Source organism: Peromyscus californicus, unplaced genomic scaffold (genome assembly GCF_007827085.1).
Source record: "Peromyscus californicus insignis strain IS unplaced genomic scaffold, ASM782708v3 Scaffold_1__1_contigs__length_55948999, whole genome shotgun sequence".
Classification (NCBI taxonomy): Eukaryota; Metazoa; Chordata; class Mammalia; order Rodentia; family Cricetidae; genus Peromyscus; species Peromyscus californicus.
Window position 1 is genome coordinate 45,655,674 of NW_026294492.1, and position 18,657 is coordinate 45,674,330.

Below are 18,657 nucleotides of genomic sequence, written 5' to 3' on the forward strand. Positions count from 1 at the left end.
GTTGATAAACAGAAGATTTCATTCTTCATGCAGATAGTTAGGTGTTCTAGTATCATTTGTAAACAATGTATTCTTTTCTTTAGATTTTTTTTGCCATCTTTGCCCAATATTAAATGGTTAAATTTATATATTCCTATGCTTGGTTCTTTGATTTTGTTCCCTTTTGTTCCTCTTCTGTTCCTAAATATAGTGTTAAATATATGTATATGTAACATCCCAAACTGATTCAAACATAAAGTAAAGTGAAAATGTGTACAAATATTCCCCTGTGTTTCCAATAGAGACACTAAAAATTACAAGTCCAGATGCAGGGCAGCCTGAATGAATTTACAGATACTTTATTCTCAACTTCATATGCAGACATACACATATTGGAAGTTACAAATAAAACAAAATTTAGAAAAGAATAAAAATGTCTTTTGTTTATAGAGTCTACCAAAGTTTACTATCAATAACTAAAGTAAAATTTGAATAAAATGGTTCTAAATAGGTTATATTAGATATCTTCCTAAATATCTCATATTTATTTTGCAAGAGTGTCCTTTAAATACATGAAGACAATATAAAGTTAAGGATTCATTTAGAATGGACAAATTAGTTTATTAGAAATATATTTCCTGAATGTTGGTTTTTAGTAATTAATCCATAGATGTGAGTATGCAACATGGAATAACTACAGAAACCAGTACTGTTAAAGATACCCTAGATGTGTGTTGGGGTGTGAATAATAGAACAAAGTAATATGAAGTGGGAAAAAGAATAACAGTGAGTGTACTCCAAGTAGTAAATAAAGTGATAGTTCAGTCAAGGAGGATGAATGAGGAATAAATTATAGTATCCAAAACTCATATTTTTAGTTACTTTGTTATATAATACTATAAAATTGCATACACACACAATTGATTGTATGTATGCATATAGATATGCATATAACCAAGTTACATCATTTGGACTGGCAATGCTTGTCATAAGAACCATAAACTAACAAATAACCTAATACTGGATATGGGAATACTCCTGTCAAAAGGCCAGTGTAGCCCAAGTGGCTCTGAACTCTGAAAAAAAATAGAATATAGATTTAGCTTAAATTGTCTCTTGTGGTTTGAAAGTGTGACCTTATTGTTGATATTTATGAGCTAGGACTCAGGATTCAGATCCTTTATGCAGGGTCAGATGTGAAAGCCTCTCTCCCTAATTCTTGCTACCATGCTTCCAGAAAATGTTGTGCTGCTGAAGGAAGGATGCTCTAAACAGTCACGCCCAGTTGCAATACCTATAAAAGAGGACAATTACCAGCATTTCAAGATATGTATATAGGACAACTGAGTGGCACTCATATATCAGAGGCAGCAAACAATTGTCCAGTTATACTTATGGTGCACCCAACAAGAAGGAAATCTTGCTTGGTACTGGAAATCTTAGCCAATTTCTCAGGGCTAGTGAAGTCATGGACCTTAAGGTAGAGTCTCCTACATCTACTTGTGTAGACAAGCATAATTCCTAACTGTATTCTATATCTGATTGTGATACACATGTAGAGGTGTAGGTATCATCCCTCAATGAAGAAGCCTCTCTTTACAGAAAAATGAGGCCATTACAGAAATCTTCAACTGACAGTGCAGATTTGAAGAGCATGTGGGAGGCTCAGTCCCCAAATACATAGCTACATCACAGCTCCTGCATGTATAGCTCAAGGAAGCTCACTGAAATGGTGGAGGAAGAGATAATATAACTGCTCAAAAATGAGGAAGTCTTCTGTGAAACAGTATGTTCTAGAAAATGATGCATAAACTAAAACGTTAATGTGAAAGTGGAAAAACTTCATGTGTTCCCATCAGCAAAACAAAGGACTACAGGTATCTACTGATTGCCAGAAGGAAACTAGCTGCTGCTGTAAGGCTAGTGATCAGCAGCTCAGAAACTGAAGAGGAGGCATTGAGTTGCGGACTGAAAAAACACTTGACATTTTATTTAAGGGAGCAAAACTTAATTCTCTGGGGCTGGTGAAGAAAGGAACACACAAACACACACTCACATACACACAGATACACACCTTCAACATGTCAGGGTCTCTCTTTTTTTCCCCCTTACCTCTTATCTGCTGTTTACATTCTATCTCTTTCCTGATGTCTTCCTTGTAAATATTCCCTGATTTCTTTCTTTTAATTATTCCTTGATGTCTTCCTTTTAACTCTTTCCTGATATCTTCCTTCATCCTGTCTTTATTTTTCCATTGCACCTTATTTACCCCAGCAAAAATTTTCAAGCAATATAAAAATTACAACGTGGTGAAATTCCATTTTTCAAGTAAATGATTACAATGAATACTAGTTAAAAACATCATGTTTTTAACAACACTTCCCTGACATGATTAAACATTTTACATATTACAGGTGAAAAACAAATTATTCCAAAGTCCCTAATACATTCATATCTAAGCAACTTGTTATAGATTTAAAAAGTATAAGCAAGCAAAGTACCTTTTTTAGCCAGTTTTTTTACTGACAGGCTGAATTTTGTGGTTACAAAGAAAGGATCAATCATTTTATTATTTATCTCAAAACATGTAGGGTAAAAGGGCCAAAGAAACCCACCCTGACCCTGAAATCTGAGCCAGTGAAAGAAACACTTTAGCCTGAAACCTGAACCAAAGAGGCACTGTTTGGCCCTGGAACCAGAGCCAGTGAGAGAAATATGCCCTGGCCCTGAAACTAGAGCCAAAAGGCTAGAAAGGGCTAGTGAAAGAAACACAGTTTGGCCCTGAAACCAGAGCCAAATCTTCCCCTGACCAACTGAACATGGAACCAACCAATCTCTGAGCAGAACATCTCCCTGGAAAAATCCCACCACTAAGAAGCCCTATATAAGTCCCTCTGCCTGTTCAGTTATCAACTGTCCTTCTCCACCCCAGCAGAAGCAGCCACTATTCCAGATTCCTCCTTCCCAAATAAGTCACTTTCTTGGGTGAACATCTTCTTTCACGGGCCAGGAGTAGAGTCTCTGCTGGAAAGCTCCCTTGGGAGCAGAGCAGAGCATAAGAATAAAGGGGTACCTCTGCTGGGAAGCTCCCTTAAGGGGGAGCAGAGCAGAAGTAACAACTTTTTGCTGGAGCCAGAGCATATTGCTACACTTCTGTAGGGCTTTCCCCTTTAGCAGAGTGAAGCAGAAGTAACATCTTGTGCTGGAGATGAAAAGAAACAGATACTTCTGCTGGGACACTCCCTTAGGGGAGCGGAGAAGAAATGGTTACCTCTGTTGGAAAGCTCCCTTAAGGGGGAGGGGGTGGGTGGGCTCTCAGAGAGGAGGACTGTCACATGCTGTGGTGAGACCATCCCTCACTGCATCCCAGCTTCAGTTATAGCCTGACTTCCTGACAAGTCTGGATACCTTTCTCCTCACAGCTGTAGGTATCCAGGATACCTCGCTTCACAGCTGTAGGTATAGTCTGAACTCTCAACAAGTCAGGATACCTTTCCCTCCAGAGCTGTAGGTATCCAGGATACCTCCATTCACAGCTTCAGGTATAGCCTGACTTCCCAACAAGTCAGGATACCTTTCCCTCACGGTCTGTAACACTTGCAGTGACCTTATAAAAATCTTAAAAGAATCACAAACCTAGACTTTTATATATGAAAAATAACCAGTCATCTCTATTTTTAATGTTCAGAGTGCATACCCACTCATCAGCTGATTATATTAAATCATGTCAAAAAGCTGAGGGCAAATTGGGTACAAAAAAATTAATCATTGCCTTTGATCACCAATCCATCTTTAGCAAGAAAGGCACATCAGCTAGTAAGAACTGTTCTTGTTTCTTGTGACCTTAATGTGTCCCTTGCCATACCACAGCAGTCTACAAGCATCTTGATTTTTCATTCTTATGCTATTTTTGAGGTTGAAAAAGCAAAATGCTTTATTGAAAATTTTCCTACATTGTCACATTTTCAGAATTCTTGCTCAGTATAAACTCTCAATGTTTTGTAAGGTTTGCACATTATTTAAAGGCTTGCACAAATTTCTCATGCTCTTAATGTTGACCATGTATGGTGGTGCAGTGATCCCTAAGGACAGAGCTTTTGATAAAGCATATGTTACATTATTGACTATGGAAACTTTTTTCTCCAGTATGACTTTTCTCAAGTATTCTTAAAAGAGAAAGATCAATACTTTGCCACATTTAGTACATTCAAAATTTTCTATCCTGTATGACTAGTGAAATGTTTTCTACAATTTGAGCTGCATGTAATGGATTTCTCACATTCACTACATTCGTAAGATTTCACTCTGGTGTACTCTGAGGCATGTGTAAAGGATTTATCACAATCATTGCATTTGTAAAGTTTCTCTCCTGAATGAATTCTTTGATGTACTCTAAGATGAGAGGCATGTGTAAAGGATTTCTCTCATTCACTACATTTATAATTTTCCTCATGTATGAATGTTCTGATGTTTCCGAAGACTTGAAACCTGTGTAAAGGATTTCTCACATTCACTACATTTGTAAGGTTTCTGTCCTGTATGAATTCTCTGATGTCGTCTAAGATGTGAATCCTGTGTGAAGGATTTCTCACATTCACTACATCTGAAAGGTTTCTCTCCTGTATGAATTCTTTGATGTTTTCTAAGACTTGAGATATATGCAAAGGATTTCTCACATTCACTACATTTGTAAGGTTTCTGACCTGTATGAATAATCTGATGTCTTCTAAGATGTGAAGCCTGTGTAAATGATTTCTTACATTCATTACATCTGTAAGGTTTCTCTCCTGTATGAATTTTCTGATGTTTTCTAAGACTTGAGATATATGCAAAGGATTTCTCACATTCACTACATTTGTAAGGTTTATCTTCTGTATGAATTCTCTGATGTTGTCTAAGTGTGGAGACATATGTAAAGGATTTCTCACAATCACTAGATTTGAAAGGTTTCTCTTCTGTATGAATTTTAGGATGTGTGCTAAGATGGTCTTTCTGGATGAAACATTTTTCACATTCACTATATTTGTAAGGTCCCTCTCCATTATGGGTTTTATACTGGTTTTTAACCTGATAAAAGAGATAAAAGCACATCCCACATTCTTTACTTTTGTAGGGTTTCTCTCCAGAATGAGTTCGCTGTTGTCTACTGAGACTCAAGTAGGCCGTCAAGCACTTTCCACATTTCCTACATTGGTGTATTTTCTCTACACTAGAGATCTGTTTCAGCATGAGTGTATGTTTGGGGTCAAATGACTTATCATAGTCTATATTTATGTGTAGTTCCTTTCCAGTGTGAATTCTTTGACTAATGATGGAACACAAATGTAACCATTTCCCACAGTCTTTATATTTGCAAGGGTCTTCTCCAGTGTTTCTACTTTTACGATTCTTTAGGTTTGTTGATTCAATAGAGGTATCCCCGTGGTTATCACATCCATACTTTTTGCAGTTCTCTGTAAGATCACTTGTGCTATAAGGTGAACAATGGGTGAATTTGTGGCCCAATATTCCAATATCACTATTTTCATAAGACTTCTCTTGGATATTCACAGGGTGATAGACAATGTGCTTTGATCCTTGATCCAAGACATTCATATATTTCCCACATATACGATATTTCTCTGGAAAATGAACACAAATAGGGCTTAAAGGGATAAATGCATGTTTACAGACTCAATAATTGATGTGTCCTTAAGTTCTGTAACATAAGTTAGGTAGCAATTCTTAGAAACAAAGCTCTCAGGAGAGGCAAGCATTTTGTGTGTCATTATTATGATATGTATACTCAAAAACAATCTAATCTCCATCAAAATCTGAGGACTGATAGTGGCCTTCTTGTTCTTATATAAACTGTAAACCCTTCAGAAACTAATACAAATAGATGATTGAGCAGTAATAAATTTTGAGAAAGGAGTTTTTGGAAGAATCATATGTAGAAGAGTTCTCTATTTTCTTACTGTTTATGTTTTAGAGAGGGTCACACTGTACAGACTGCACCAGCTTGGAACACACTGTATCCCAGGCTGGCAAGGAATACACCACATCCACTTATCTCAGTCTCACTAGTGCTAGAATTAAAATCATGCTGCTTTGTGCTGCCAAAACTAAACATAGAGACAGAAACTCTAAAATAAATAAATGAAATGAAAAAAAACCCAAAAATAACAAAAAAAACCAAAATGCACATTAGAACCATTTTCCCTATTTTAAAACCCTGTATTTTTTAAAATTCAGAAATAAGTGAAGTTTAATCCAATATTAATATCAATTCATTCCAATCACAAAGAATAATGTAATGCATTTCTTTGCTATGAATATTCAACTTTCTTTTAACTTTGAAGTTTTCATTAAATACCAGATAAGAAGGGCTGCATAGGTCACACAGTATATATAGTATTGGTGGCTCTTTCAGAGAACAAAGAATAGTGTAACAAAAAAATGAAAAAGTTATGTTTATTACCAGAAATTTCCCTATTTATGGTAGTCTCTAAATTGTTCAGAGTTTACAAAAATAAAAAGCAAGCAAATACCAAGGATAAGGCAGATATTCCTCATGAAGAGACTTCTTACCAACAAAAACTAGATTGCTGTAATTCTCCAACATCACATCAAAGTACAAGGCCTTTGAAGCAGACTCTAGACATTCCCATTCCTCCTGGGAAAAGTTCACAGCCACATCCCTGAATGTCAGAACCTGTAATGGAAAATTACTCATTTACCATGTGCTGCTGGAGAAAATGCTTTCTTAGGAAAAACAGATCTAAGAAATTAAAAAATGTTTGATGGCATAAATGATCCTTGCCCATCATTCCAAGACAAATGTTTTCTAGAGGTGGTGAAAATAATTGTTCAGCAGGTAAGAGTAATGGTTGCTCTTCTAGAGCACACTGATTCAGTCCCAGCACTAACAGGACATAATGTAACTGATTCTAATTACAGTGCCATGGGACCTGTGATTGTTTAAAACAAAATGGCCACCAAAGGGAATGGCATTATTAGGATGTGTGGCATTGATGAAGTAGGTCTGGCCTTGTAGAAGGAAGTGTGCCACTGTGGGTGTGGAGATTTCTTTTGTTCAAGCTATGCTCAGTATGGTAGACAGTACACTTTCTGTTGCCTGTAGGTCAAAGTATAGAACTATAGCTCCTTCTCTAAGACCATGCCTGCATGTATGCCACCATGTTTCCTGCCATGATGATAATGCACTAAAACACTTAAATTGTAAGGAAGCTTCAATTAAATGTTTTCCTTATAAAAGTTGCTGTGTTCCTGGTGTCTTCACAGCAATTGAACAGTAGCAGTTACCAGGAACTGTAGTCTTACTGTGATAGGCATGACCATGTTTCTGTATGGAGGAATTTGAACCATGCTACTTGGCATTAGGAAAGCAGTGGAATGCTTTAAGTGCTGCTTAATGGCCATACAAGTAGCAGCACGGAATACAGTGGTGCTGAGGGTGATTTGAAATGTGGGAGCCTGACTCAAGAGGATTCAGATGCAAAGAATTTTAGTATGTTGCCTAGCAATCAGTCCTGATATTTTGGTGAAGAATTAGATGCTTTTTGCTCTTATCCAGAAAGCTTGCCTATGGTTTAAGAGTTTTGGATTAATTGCATTGTCTAAGGAAATCGCAAAAAAAGCCTAGTATAGACTCTATTATGTGGTTACTAGTGTTAATCCAAAAGAAGATTTATACTGAAAAGATGCAAGCTGAGCAAGGATAAATCAAAATATATAATTTAAGGAGAAAAGGAGCACTAGGAAGTGGAATGGGGTGAAATCCAGGGTTCAGGGAGACACACAATGTAATGGAATAAAGGGCACGATGCTCTCAGGACAAGATCCCATTAAGCTGTTTCCAACTTGTGAAAAGGAATTAACAGTTTAGAGCCAGGTATGGTGGTGCAACCCATTTCCCAGTACTGTGAAGTCAGATGCAAGGGGATCTCTATGTTTGAGGACATCCTGGTCTATAGAACGAGTAACAGAATAGTCAAGCTTGGGTAGTAAAAGAAACAAAGTAAAACACAGAAAACAGGTGAAGATGTAATTGAACAAGGGCACCATATTCCAGTCCCAGCAAGCAACAGAACTTGGCAGCTTCTGTCACGTGGTTCTGGGTTGAGAGGCAAGAATAGAAGAAAGGGGTTATGAAATCTTCTTCCATGACTAAAGAAAGTGGCTGAGGCAAGGTGTGTAGCAGTGGTGTCCCTACATGGAGACTCAGGGAGGCCATTGTGTGAAGCTATGGAGGTGAAGCCTGAATTGCTTTGAGACCTCAAGAGTTTGGGGATGCCAGAACCATCAGATAGATACCTGTCAAAAAGAGGTGCTAACAGGGAATGGAACCAGCCCAAGAGAAGTAAGTTGCAGTAAACAAAGCTGAAAAGAACTGAGATCTGAAAAGCTTTGACATCAGATATGGGGATGCAGAGTTTGGAGTTTGTTTGGCTATTTTTCAGTTTTTCTTTGGTCCAGTTTTCCTCATTATGTTCTCTTCCCTATGTATTTGGATGTCAACGTATATCCTGCGCCATTATATGTTGGAAATATGTGATTGGCTTTTTGATTTGGAGTTTACAAGGGATTACAGTTAAGAGATTGCATGAATCTCAGAAGAGACTTTGAAATTTAGACTTTTAAATGAATTTGAAGCTGTTATAAACTATGGAAACTTTTGAAATAAGAATGGATGCATTTTGCATTATGGTATGACTACAAGCCCCAAAGTGGGGCCAGGGAGTGTAATATAGCTATTTGAAAGAAAATGGCCACTAAGGGAATGGCACTAATAGGAAGTGTGGCTTTGTTGCAGAATATGTGGCCCTTTAGGGGGAGATGTATAACTGTGGGTGTGGGCTTTGAGGTCTTTTATGCTCAAGCCACTCTCACAGTGACTCAGTTCCCTCTCTGTTTCCTGTGGGGAAAGATGTAGAATTCTCAGGTCCTACTCTAGCACCATGCCTGCCTATATGCTGCCATGTCTCTCACCATGATGATAATGGACTAAGCCTCTGAAACTGTAAGCTATCTTTAATTAAATGTCTTTCTTATTAAACTTCCTGTGGTAATGGTGTCTCTTCACAGCAACTGAATCCCTAAGTAAGATCCCTAATCCAAAGCTCTTCTGAACTCTACAGGCAGGAGGTACAGACAGCATTAATGCATACATTCAGTCAAATAGATAGATACATATGGATAAAACAAAAACGAAAGTTGATTATAAAAAGAAACATTCCAGAATACTCTTTATTGTATTTTCTATATCTATAAAAATGGCAAAATAGTTTTACCAACAATTATCTTTTAGGGAAAATAAGAAATACATTTGAGGACTAGATCCAAGGATTTTCCATTATCAACAGTATGTTGATACACCAAATACAGTGTCTCATCTCAGATGGACAAGTTATAAGGAGCAAACCAGTCTTCCAAATATAACAACTCTCATCCTTGCTCAAATATGGACCATGGATAAATCCTGTCGACAGCTGGGCATCACCTAACTCTATTCTAACATGCTTAGTTGGGATGCTGATGTGCTGGTTCAATGATGTACCCATTGTAAAATAAAGAGGTAGAATGTGGAAGGCACAACTTATTGATGCATTAGAAGTCAGATAGTTTCGGTATTTTAACTATAAGGAGCACAACAACACTTCTTAATCCAAAGTACTAGATAACCAATGCAATCAAATATTCTTTGAGACATTTTGAGAATTATGAGATAAATAGAAAAAAATCAACACTAGATAATGTTAGAATTATCTAAATTTCTCTAAAAATAAACATACTAGTACAGTTAAATAACAATCTCACAAAATTCATATGTGGTTTCATTATACAATATATATAAAAATGTATATAAACAGCCCATGTGACAATACATTGAGATGAAGTAAAAAGATGATCTGTGGTCACAACGAATGTATTAAGGTTTGTGAGAATAATACTCTTTATTGATTTTGAATATATTAATGCTCATGAGTTTTGCTTAATTGAAAATTTTAATCTTGTAATTTTACTCTATTCTTTTCTTCAGTATCTGAGCTCAATCATCTAAGAGAATTTTACCCTGAATAGACAAGTATCATTTATGATTCTTTTATTTTTTGGAAATTAGCAAACACAAGGTTGTCTACCAGTTCCTCCAAAAATCTTCAACATGAATGTAAACTTGGGGGCTGGTGAGATGGCTCTGTGGTAAAAGGCACATGTTTTTCTTGCAGAGAAACCCAGTTTGAGTCTCACTACACACATGCCAGGTGAGTAATGTTCCTGACTCTACTACTAAATGATTGATGACAAACTCAGAGCTTCATGGCTATTGTGCAGGCATATGACATACATATACCATGAAGATAGACATTTGTATATTTAAATAATGTGTATATATACATATATTATATATATATATATATTTAAAGACAGAAATGGAAATCTATCCATATCAACTTCTCTTCAAAATCTCTATCTATGCAATACAGTAGCTTCAGGGAAAGAAAAAACATAAGTTGGACGAACTACTTCAAAAAGTTGAGAAGAGAACAAAGTCATTAAGGAGAGAACTCATTTATACTTGAAAATTGATGGCTTATGCAGAGCAACAAGTAAATACTCTCTAGGGAATTCTTTCTGATATATTCTACATGATATAAGATAGAGGTCGGACAGACAGTGCTTTCACAATGGTATGCTCTTGGAAAAATAAATGAAATACAAAGAGAAAGTACTTTTTTGTCTATTGAGAACTTACCACTAAAAACTGGATTCAAAAGAAAGATATTAGTAGGAACTAAACTGAGACAAATAGATTTCAGGACTCAACACAAACAAAACAAAACAAGAAAAGAACAAAACCAAACAACAAAAAAAAAAACATAGGCACATTATCACTGCCTGATATCAAACACCCAAGAGAGAAACCAGTATACTGCAATCTGCATCTCCTCACAGATACATCAGTTTCATGACAAGAGCAAGGCACACACCCCTTCCATCATTTGAGCTCGCTATGGTGCTGAAAGAGTACTTAGGACTCAAGAGAGCAAGTTTCTTCTAATTCTGATTTTCCATATATGAATTAGTGATACCAGCAAAAAGTGACATGAATTTTCATAGACACTTCCAAAACCCTGATTCTCAAACTTGATCATCCCTGAAATGCAACCTATGTAGGATATGAGATCTTCTTATTTCAGTAAAAAAAAGTCCATCATTATATTTCTTGGATCATCATTCACAATGGAATCCTTTTCACAATTGCAAGTTTTACTACCATGAAAAATACATCTTGTTTATAAGGGAAGTAAAAGAAATAAATACTTTAGATGACATTACCCAAGGCAGAGAATTAAAAGCTCACATGCTTTCAATATAAAAGCAATTTTCAAAGTAATGCAGATAGGACACTGACCTGGGGTACATTCACTGGAGACACAGCCATTCTCTCTGATAATTCTTCTCTAAGTTTTTGTTGCAGGTACAAAGACCAGAATTCTTGTTGACATTTCACATCAAGGTATCAAAACACAAACCTAAAATTAATATGACTCTGTTATGGAAAATGCCAAACCACATAAAAAGTTCCAAACACCATACTGATATCAGAGGTCTTGTCCACGTTTCTCCAGAAAAAAAAATTAGCATGGATCTATTTAGTGTGTTGAGAGAAAATAACAGTCAAACATTTCATTTCACTGACAAACATTGGTCCCTCAAATTCATGGAGAAGGAAGTACATTTGAAGAATATTATGAAATAAAACATGTTATTCACTCAAGCAGTACTGCAGAACATAATTAGTAGCAAAGTATACATAAAAATTTCAGAGATAAATTATCCATAAGAACACAGGAAATAGGATATTTTACATGAAGAATCTAACACATCAAACTAAAAACCCACTATTTCCAACTTGAGGGAAGAAAAATACTGCCAGCAATTTAACAAACCAGAATATATTTAAAAATATATACATAAATCAAAGAAAAAATACACAAAGTAAATAGAGACAAATGAGGATGAAAATCTCAGTAGAAATGAAAATGTCATAACACACAGGTCAGCAAGATTTTGTGATAAACTCCTGAAGGATCTAGAAAGAAATGGCACACAGCTCAACAGAGTAAAGACTCCCATTGTCACACCTAGTTTTTGTCTTAGAGACAAAAAGCATCAGCAGGAACACAGTTAGAAGAGGAAAAGGCAAGTGCTCTCAGGTCTTATTTCATCCAGATCAATAGATGTGACCTAGAGAAATTTGAATAAGAAAAAAGAATATAAGGAGATACTGGTAGTACAGGAAAGCATCAAAGGCCTTTGTAATGATGATGTGATCACACAAATAACTTACAACAGTCATCCTGGGAAGCTCACCGAATTGACAGGTGCTTTAAGTATTATTGAAAACTACAAAACACACAAAATCACTACTTTTCCTATACACCTATAATGAGAATGTCAAAGACGAATTAGTGAAACCACTTTGCTTTAAAAAAAAATCTAGGAATAAGCTTAAATAATGAGGTAAATGACTTTTATGAGGAGTCATCTAAGGCACACAGGAAAATAATAAAATTGATAGTACAAAAGTTCAACACACTCTGACAGAAAATGAATTGGCTCATTTATGTTACTAGCAGCAGCTGACAGATTGATGCAATCCCCATTAGCTGACATTCTTCATAAAAGTAAACATGGAAAGAGAAAAACCATAAAAATCAAAATTAATCCTAAGAATAGGTACTCCTGGAGGTATCACAAGGCCTGACTTCAAATCATCATACAGAGCCCCAGAGATAGAGTATGGTCCTGTGAATGAAGAAAAAAATGTAAAAAGGTGTTGCACGAATCCTAAATGATCTTAATAAAAACCCGGAGTCAGATATCAGGCTGAAAGCTGAAAGATCAGAGAAGCAGAGCAAGCTACAGTCACCACCTCTTACCTCACCAACTCCTCAGCCTGAAAGAACCAAGTTCCTGTCTCCTCCCACCTTATATTCCTTTCTCTGTCCAACCATATCACTTCCTGTCTCAATCTTCCTAGTGCTGAGATTAAAGGTGTGTGATCCCAAGTCCTGGAATTAAAGGTGTGTGCCACCACTGCCTGGCTCTGTTTCTCTTTTGGACTGGATCAATCTAGTGTAGCCCAGTGTGGCCTTGAAATCACAGAAATCCAGATGGATCTCTGCCTCTGCCTCCTGAGTGCTAGGATTAAAGGCGTGTGCCACTACTGCCTGACTTCTATGTTTAATCTAGGGGCTGGCTCTGATCTTAAGGAAAATTTTATTTGAGAGTCCAAACAAAATATTACCACAGAAAAGAGAACAGAACATAGAACCCAGCAATGAAAAACACACTGAGATACCCAATTTAGGAAAATGGGTTAAATATGAACCCAGTAAAAGAGAGAGAGACCTTTGAACATTTTGTGCTAGGAAAAATAGTGGTCTCTATATAGATGAAAAACATGACTAAATGATTACTAGTTCAAACATAAGCAAATACTGTCTGTAAGAGATTCCAGGAGAACAGAAAATAAACAAGGCAGCTGACAAAGGGATTCCATGGTGTAAAAATCTGCAAAGGTCAGAGAAGTATACACAGAAGGTGTGGCAGCTAAAAAGTCAGATAAACATTTAGCAGGTTTTCTTCTCAGAAATCATCAGTATACAGATATAAAATGCTGATATAAACATATCAAAATGCTTAATATGAACATATGAAGTCCAATACATCCAGTATAAAAATGGCATAATCTAAAAATTACAGAGATTTCCTTAAACAAAAGCACAAAAACCAAAAGCATCTATCTATTTACCTACCTACCTATCTACATACACACACACACACACACACACACACACACACACACACATACATACACACATACACACAGCTATCAGATACACACACGTATATAAATATTTTAAGTTTTAAAAGAATCATTTTTATTTTTTGAATATGTATGTTTGGCCTGCATGTATGGATGTGACCACAGAAAACAGCAGGGCGAATCTGATACCCGAGACAGTTACATTTGTGAGCTGTAATGTGGGAGCTGAGAAGCAACTGTCTTCTGGAAGAGCAAGCAATGCTCCTTAAGGTTGGGGCTTTCTTACAACCACCTAAATCATATGTTTTAAAGTACTCATCATCCTTAGTCATGTAATTTGAAAGTTAAAATAAAAGCTTAGTCTTCTCAGTCTGGTCCGAATGGCTAAGATTAGGAAAAGATATGGTGGAGCTAGGCTTGAAGTCATTACCACACCTCCAGAGGCAGAAGGATATGAATATCATTGATTCTTTGCCAGGCTGGTCTATCTAGTCAGTTCCAGGCTGGCTAGAGGCCCTGTCTCAAAAATATGTTGTCCTTCAAATTTCCTGCTTCACTGAAAAGTCTGTCAGATATTCTGGGCCTGTAGGCTGAAGATGGATTCCCCACCATTGTAGAGGAACTTTGGGTGACTGTTCAGGAAGCCAAATGTCTGTTGTTAGATAATATTACATCCTTCTGTGCACACACAGGGTTACTGCTACATACAAGGGTAACAAAGTGACAATCATGAACTTAGTATTTAAATGAAGAGGAGTGAAAAAGACATTGAGTGAATGACTAATGAGAAAGAAAAAAAATTCTCCATGTTTTCTTATTTGGACACTTCCCAGTACCTGGCTGGAGTAAGGCTACCTCAGCCAGATTCTAGAGCAAGAACAAGGGAGGCATGTGGGCAACATGGGGAACCTTCTGCATAGCTGGATCTACATGGGCCTATGCACCCTCCCTGAGGCTGGAAACATCTCTTCTGTTTTATAGTGAAGAGGCCCAGGCCCAGAGAGGGCCAGGTGACAAGTCCAAGTCTCTCTTTTGCAGGAAGCTACTTCATTCCTGTTCTTTGTTCTTGAATTTCAATGTCTTTGGTTAGGATTGAGCCTCACAGTGGTTTTCATGTGGGTAAGTAGAGGATAGGGTGCAGACCTGTGGGATCAACAGGTCTAAGAGGAACACCAAGAAAGTATGATAGTAGGGCTGGGTAGAGGGCTGTGGTAGAGGGCTTCTCTAGCATGTGTGACTCATGGGTTCTATCTGTAGCAGGGCAAGAAGGAAAAAAAAAACCAAAGTACTAAGGAACCACTCTTTTTCAAATGAAGACATAATTTATGCATAACTTGTATGAAATATTTTGCTTTTGGATTTTAAAAGTATTATTTTGTTGCTTTTTCTTTTATTAAGACAGGGTTTCACTATAAAGCTTTAGCTGTCCAAGAACTCACTATATAGAACAGGATGGCTTTGAATTCAGAGATCCACCTGCCTCTGCTCCTCAAGTTCATGTGCCACCATGTCCAGCTAAGATTTCTAAAATTACTCTTAAATTATGTGTAATGTTTGTGGCAGTGTGTGAATATGAGTGCATCACCCTGTGGAGACATACTGTTTGTAATACAAGAAATAAAGCTTGCCTGAAGATCAGAGGAAAGTCAGGCAGTGATAGCACACACCTTAAATCCTAGCACTCAGGAGGCAGAGGCAGAGATCCATCTGGATTTCTGTGATTTCAAGGCCACACTGGGCTACACTAGATTGATCCAGTCCAAAAGAGAAACAGAGCCAGGCAGTGGTGGCACACACCTTTAATTCCAGGACTTGGGATCACACACCTTTAATCTCAGCACTAGGAAGGTTGAGACAGGAAGTGATATGGTTGGACAGAGAAAGGAATATAAGGTGGGAGGAGACAGGAACTTGGTTCTTTCAGGCTGAGGAGTTGGTGAGGTAAGAGGTGGTGACTGTAGCTTGCTCTGCTTCTCTGATCTTTCAGCTTTCAGCCTGATATGTGGCTCTGGGTTTTATTGACTATTTAAGAATCGTGCAACATAACCCAAAATGCCAGATGAGGGCACCAGATCCATGGCAGCTTGAGTTACAGGTAGTTCTGAATTGCTTCATGTAGATGCTGAGAACTGGACCTAGGTGTTCTGCAAGAGCAGTACTCTAGATCACTTAGACATCTCTCCAGGCCATGTATACAATTCTTAGGTGAGTAACCAGACAGATGTGTGAATGTGTGTAAAAACGCACATATATCTTCACAGAAAAAAAGATCTACTCCAATATTTGGGACCTGGGATGTGACTCAGTTGTTAGGGATTGATTGTGTAATTAACATGAAACTATGAGTGTGATTCAGAACATTTCATAGGCCACATATGGTAGTTCAAAACTGTAATCCTATCAATGGTGTATGAAGTGGAAGACCAGAAGTTCAAGGTCATTCTTGGCTACATAGTGAGTTTGAGGCCAGCTAGGATACATGAGAATTTGTCTCAAAGAAAGAAAAAAAATTAAGTGTCTTACAGGCACCATCACGGAACCCCTGGCTATCAACACCCTGAAAGGTAACCAGTACCAAAGGTTTCTGAAGATCAACCTTGGCTGAGGCATTTCCTGTTCCTTACAGCCTGATAAGGATTGCTGCTGGCTGCCTGTTTCACTGGTTGTCAGGCTTGTCTGCTCCCCTGCAATTGTGCAATGCGGGAGAGTACTACTACCTTTCTTTGGTCTTTAAGCATGATACCTGGTTCATCACCATCATGTCCCTCTTTACCTATTCCAAAACCTTGCTAGCCTCTGCATGTGCTTAGGGCTCAAGTGAATAGGGCCATGAGGGACTTTGGTGACATCAGACAGGATTTAATTAAGAGACCCAGAGGTGTCCCTTAGTATAGTGAGGGATAACAATATCAGAGTCTATAGTCTCCAAGTTTCATGCTACTGCTGGTAGGGGCTGAATGCCTAAGATGGGAGGTTGCAGGGGGCAGTGGGAATGGATTGAGGTAGACAGGATGACAGTCTCAAGAAACAATCCCCCAAGAAGTATCCTGGGGTTTGGAAATTATGCTATGTGAAGGCAAGGCTAGCCTTGACTTTCCTTGACCCTGCCTTCCTTCTTCTAGGAAAGCCAAACCTGATGAGGCAGAGACAATGGGAATTATCATGGCCTTCTTTTTTCTTTCTAGGCCTGGCTATGGGAAATGTATGGTTTTGTGACAATATGGGAACAGAAGAAATGCACTGCCTGCCTGCTCCCTGCTCATTTCTTTTTCTGCCCAGAACTAGCAGGGGTTCAGGTTTACTCTTCTAGCTGACTTCTGCATTCTTCTGGGTTTTGCTGTACTCCCACATCCAGGGTCCAGCAAGAAAGCCTCTATAGATGAATATGAGTTTGAGAAATCTGAATGGCAAGGGAGCACAATCTCTTATAGCTCTGACTGATCCCTGCTTAAGCCAAACAAAAGAGGCTCCTAGGCTGTGAGAGAGCTATGTGCCTATTCCAAAGATGGGATGGAGGTTTCAGGCCTGACAGCTGTATCACGTAATCTGATGATTTTCACTCTCCCTCTTTCTTCTACACCTGTTCTCCATGTCTCCATTCCTTGTCATTTACTGGCTTTTTTATACTGGCATATACCAGGTGCCTTCAAAGGCCCTCTGATTGAATAAATACTTTTTCCTCTCCACAGTTCTCTGTGTGTTCCTGTGGCCTAATCCTTTGGACAGGAAGGAAGGCTGGCACCCTAGTGTGGACCTGGGTAACGGGGAGTGAAGGGACACTAGCTCACTTGAGCATGTGGCTCTGGCAGCCTTGCCTAATTAGCACCAATTCCTTCTACCTTGCTTAAACCATTAGATTATATTCCCAAAGCTAGCCACCAAGATCTAATTTGTTATTTGGTCACTTCTTCCTCCTGGAGCTGACTACCAAGGTCCAGTCAAGAGCCCCCTTTGGTTTGTCTAATTAACATGCCTAATTAAAATACACCACCATATCCTAGCCCATTCTAATAAAGACCTCCCATTTTTTAATTCTTAAAACTACACCTGCAAGGATATCTAATTTTGTTTTTCTGCCTGAGTCTTGAAAGCAGCCATTTTAACTTTTCTTCCCTGTTTAATAAAAGATCTCTCTCTGTGAAAACAGGTGTTTGGGTGTGGTTTGTGCCTAATCAAGTGTACAGGAGGAAGCCTCCACTATGTGTAGGGGGGTCTCCTTCAGAAGAATGGAACATTTTGTCTTGAGAGGGGCTGAAGTACACTCTTATAGGGCCACAGAGAAGAGACAGGTTATAGTCAAGACATTTAGACTGTGGCCTAGGTCTAGATTTTTTTTTTTTAAAGACAAGATGTACCTGAAGATGACCTTGAACTGTTCCTCCTGCCTTCACCACTTAAGTGCTGGTACTGGAGGTATGTACCACCATGTCCTAGATACATAGATCGAATCCATGGCTCTGTGAATGCTAAGCAAGCACTCTGCTAACTGAGCTAGATCCCAGCCTGTCTTTCTTATTTCAAAGCACTGGAAAGGAAGGCAGCTTTGGGTCTTTTCTTTGTGTTCACTGTTACATTCCCCTCCCCCACTAACAATGTCCTCAGCCTCTAGAATGAACTCAGTCAAAATGTCCAGCACCAGCACTAGCTCCTGGCTGTACTCCCACATCCTTGGCCAGAAAAGGGCTGAGGCTGAGGTTCTCCCTTACCTTGGCACCAGACCCTGCCACGACAACGTAGGAAGAAATTGCAATAGCCCCATTGAGGCTCCTTCCTTTTCAGGCAGCCGGAGAAAACCTTCCAGCAACGTACAGGTTTCAGCTACTCCCCGCCCCCTCCACAAC

The 18,657-nt window shown here is 38.2% G+C and overlaps 1 protein-coding gene across 1 annotated transcript; it reads right to left on the minus strand.

The window, feature by feature from the left end:
* Positions 1 to 322: 322 nt before the first annotated feature.
* Positions 323 to 18,650, minus strand: LOC128115679 (zinc finger protein 501-like). Its single transcript, XM_052746654.1, has 4 exons — positions 18,523 to 18,650; positions 11,396 to 11,516; positions 6,550 to 6,673; positions 323 to 5,600 (listed from the first exon to the last, which is right to left on the minus strand). Exons 2-4 carry the CDS (start codon positions 11,423 to 11,425, stop codon positions 4,429 to 4,431), a joined length of 1,326 nt encoding a protein of 441 aa, XP_052602614.1. The 5' UTR covers positions 11,426 to 11,516; positions 18,523 to 18,650; the 3' UTR covers positions 323 to 4,428.
* Between the last annotated feature and the right edge of the window lie 7 nt (positions 18,651 to 18,657).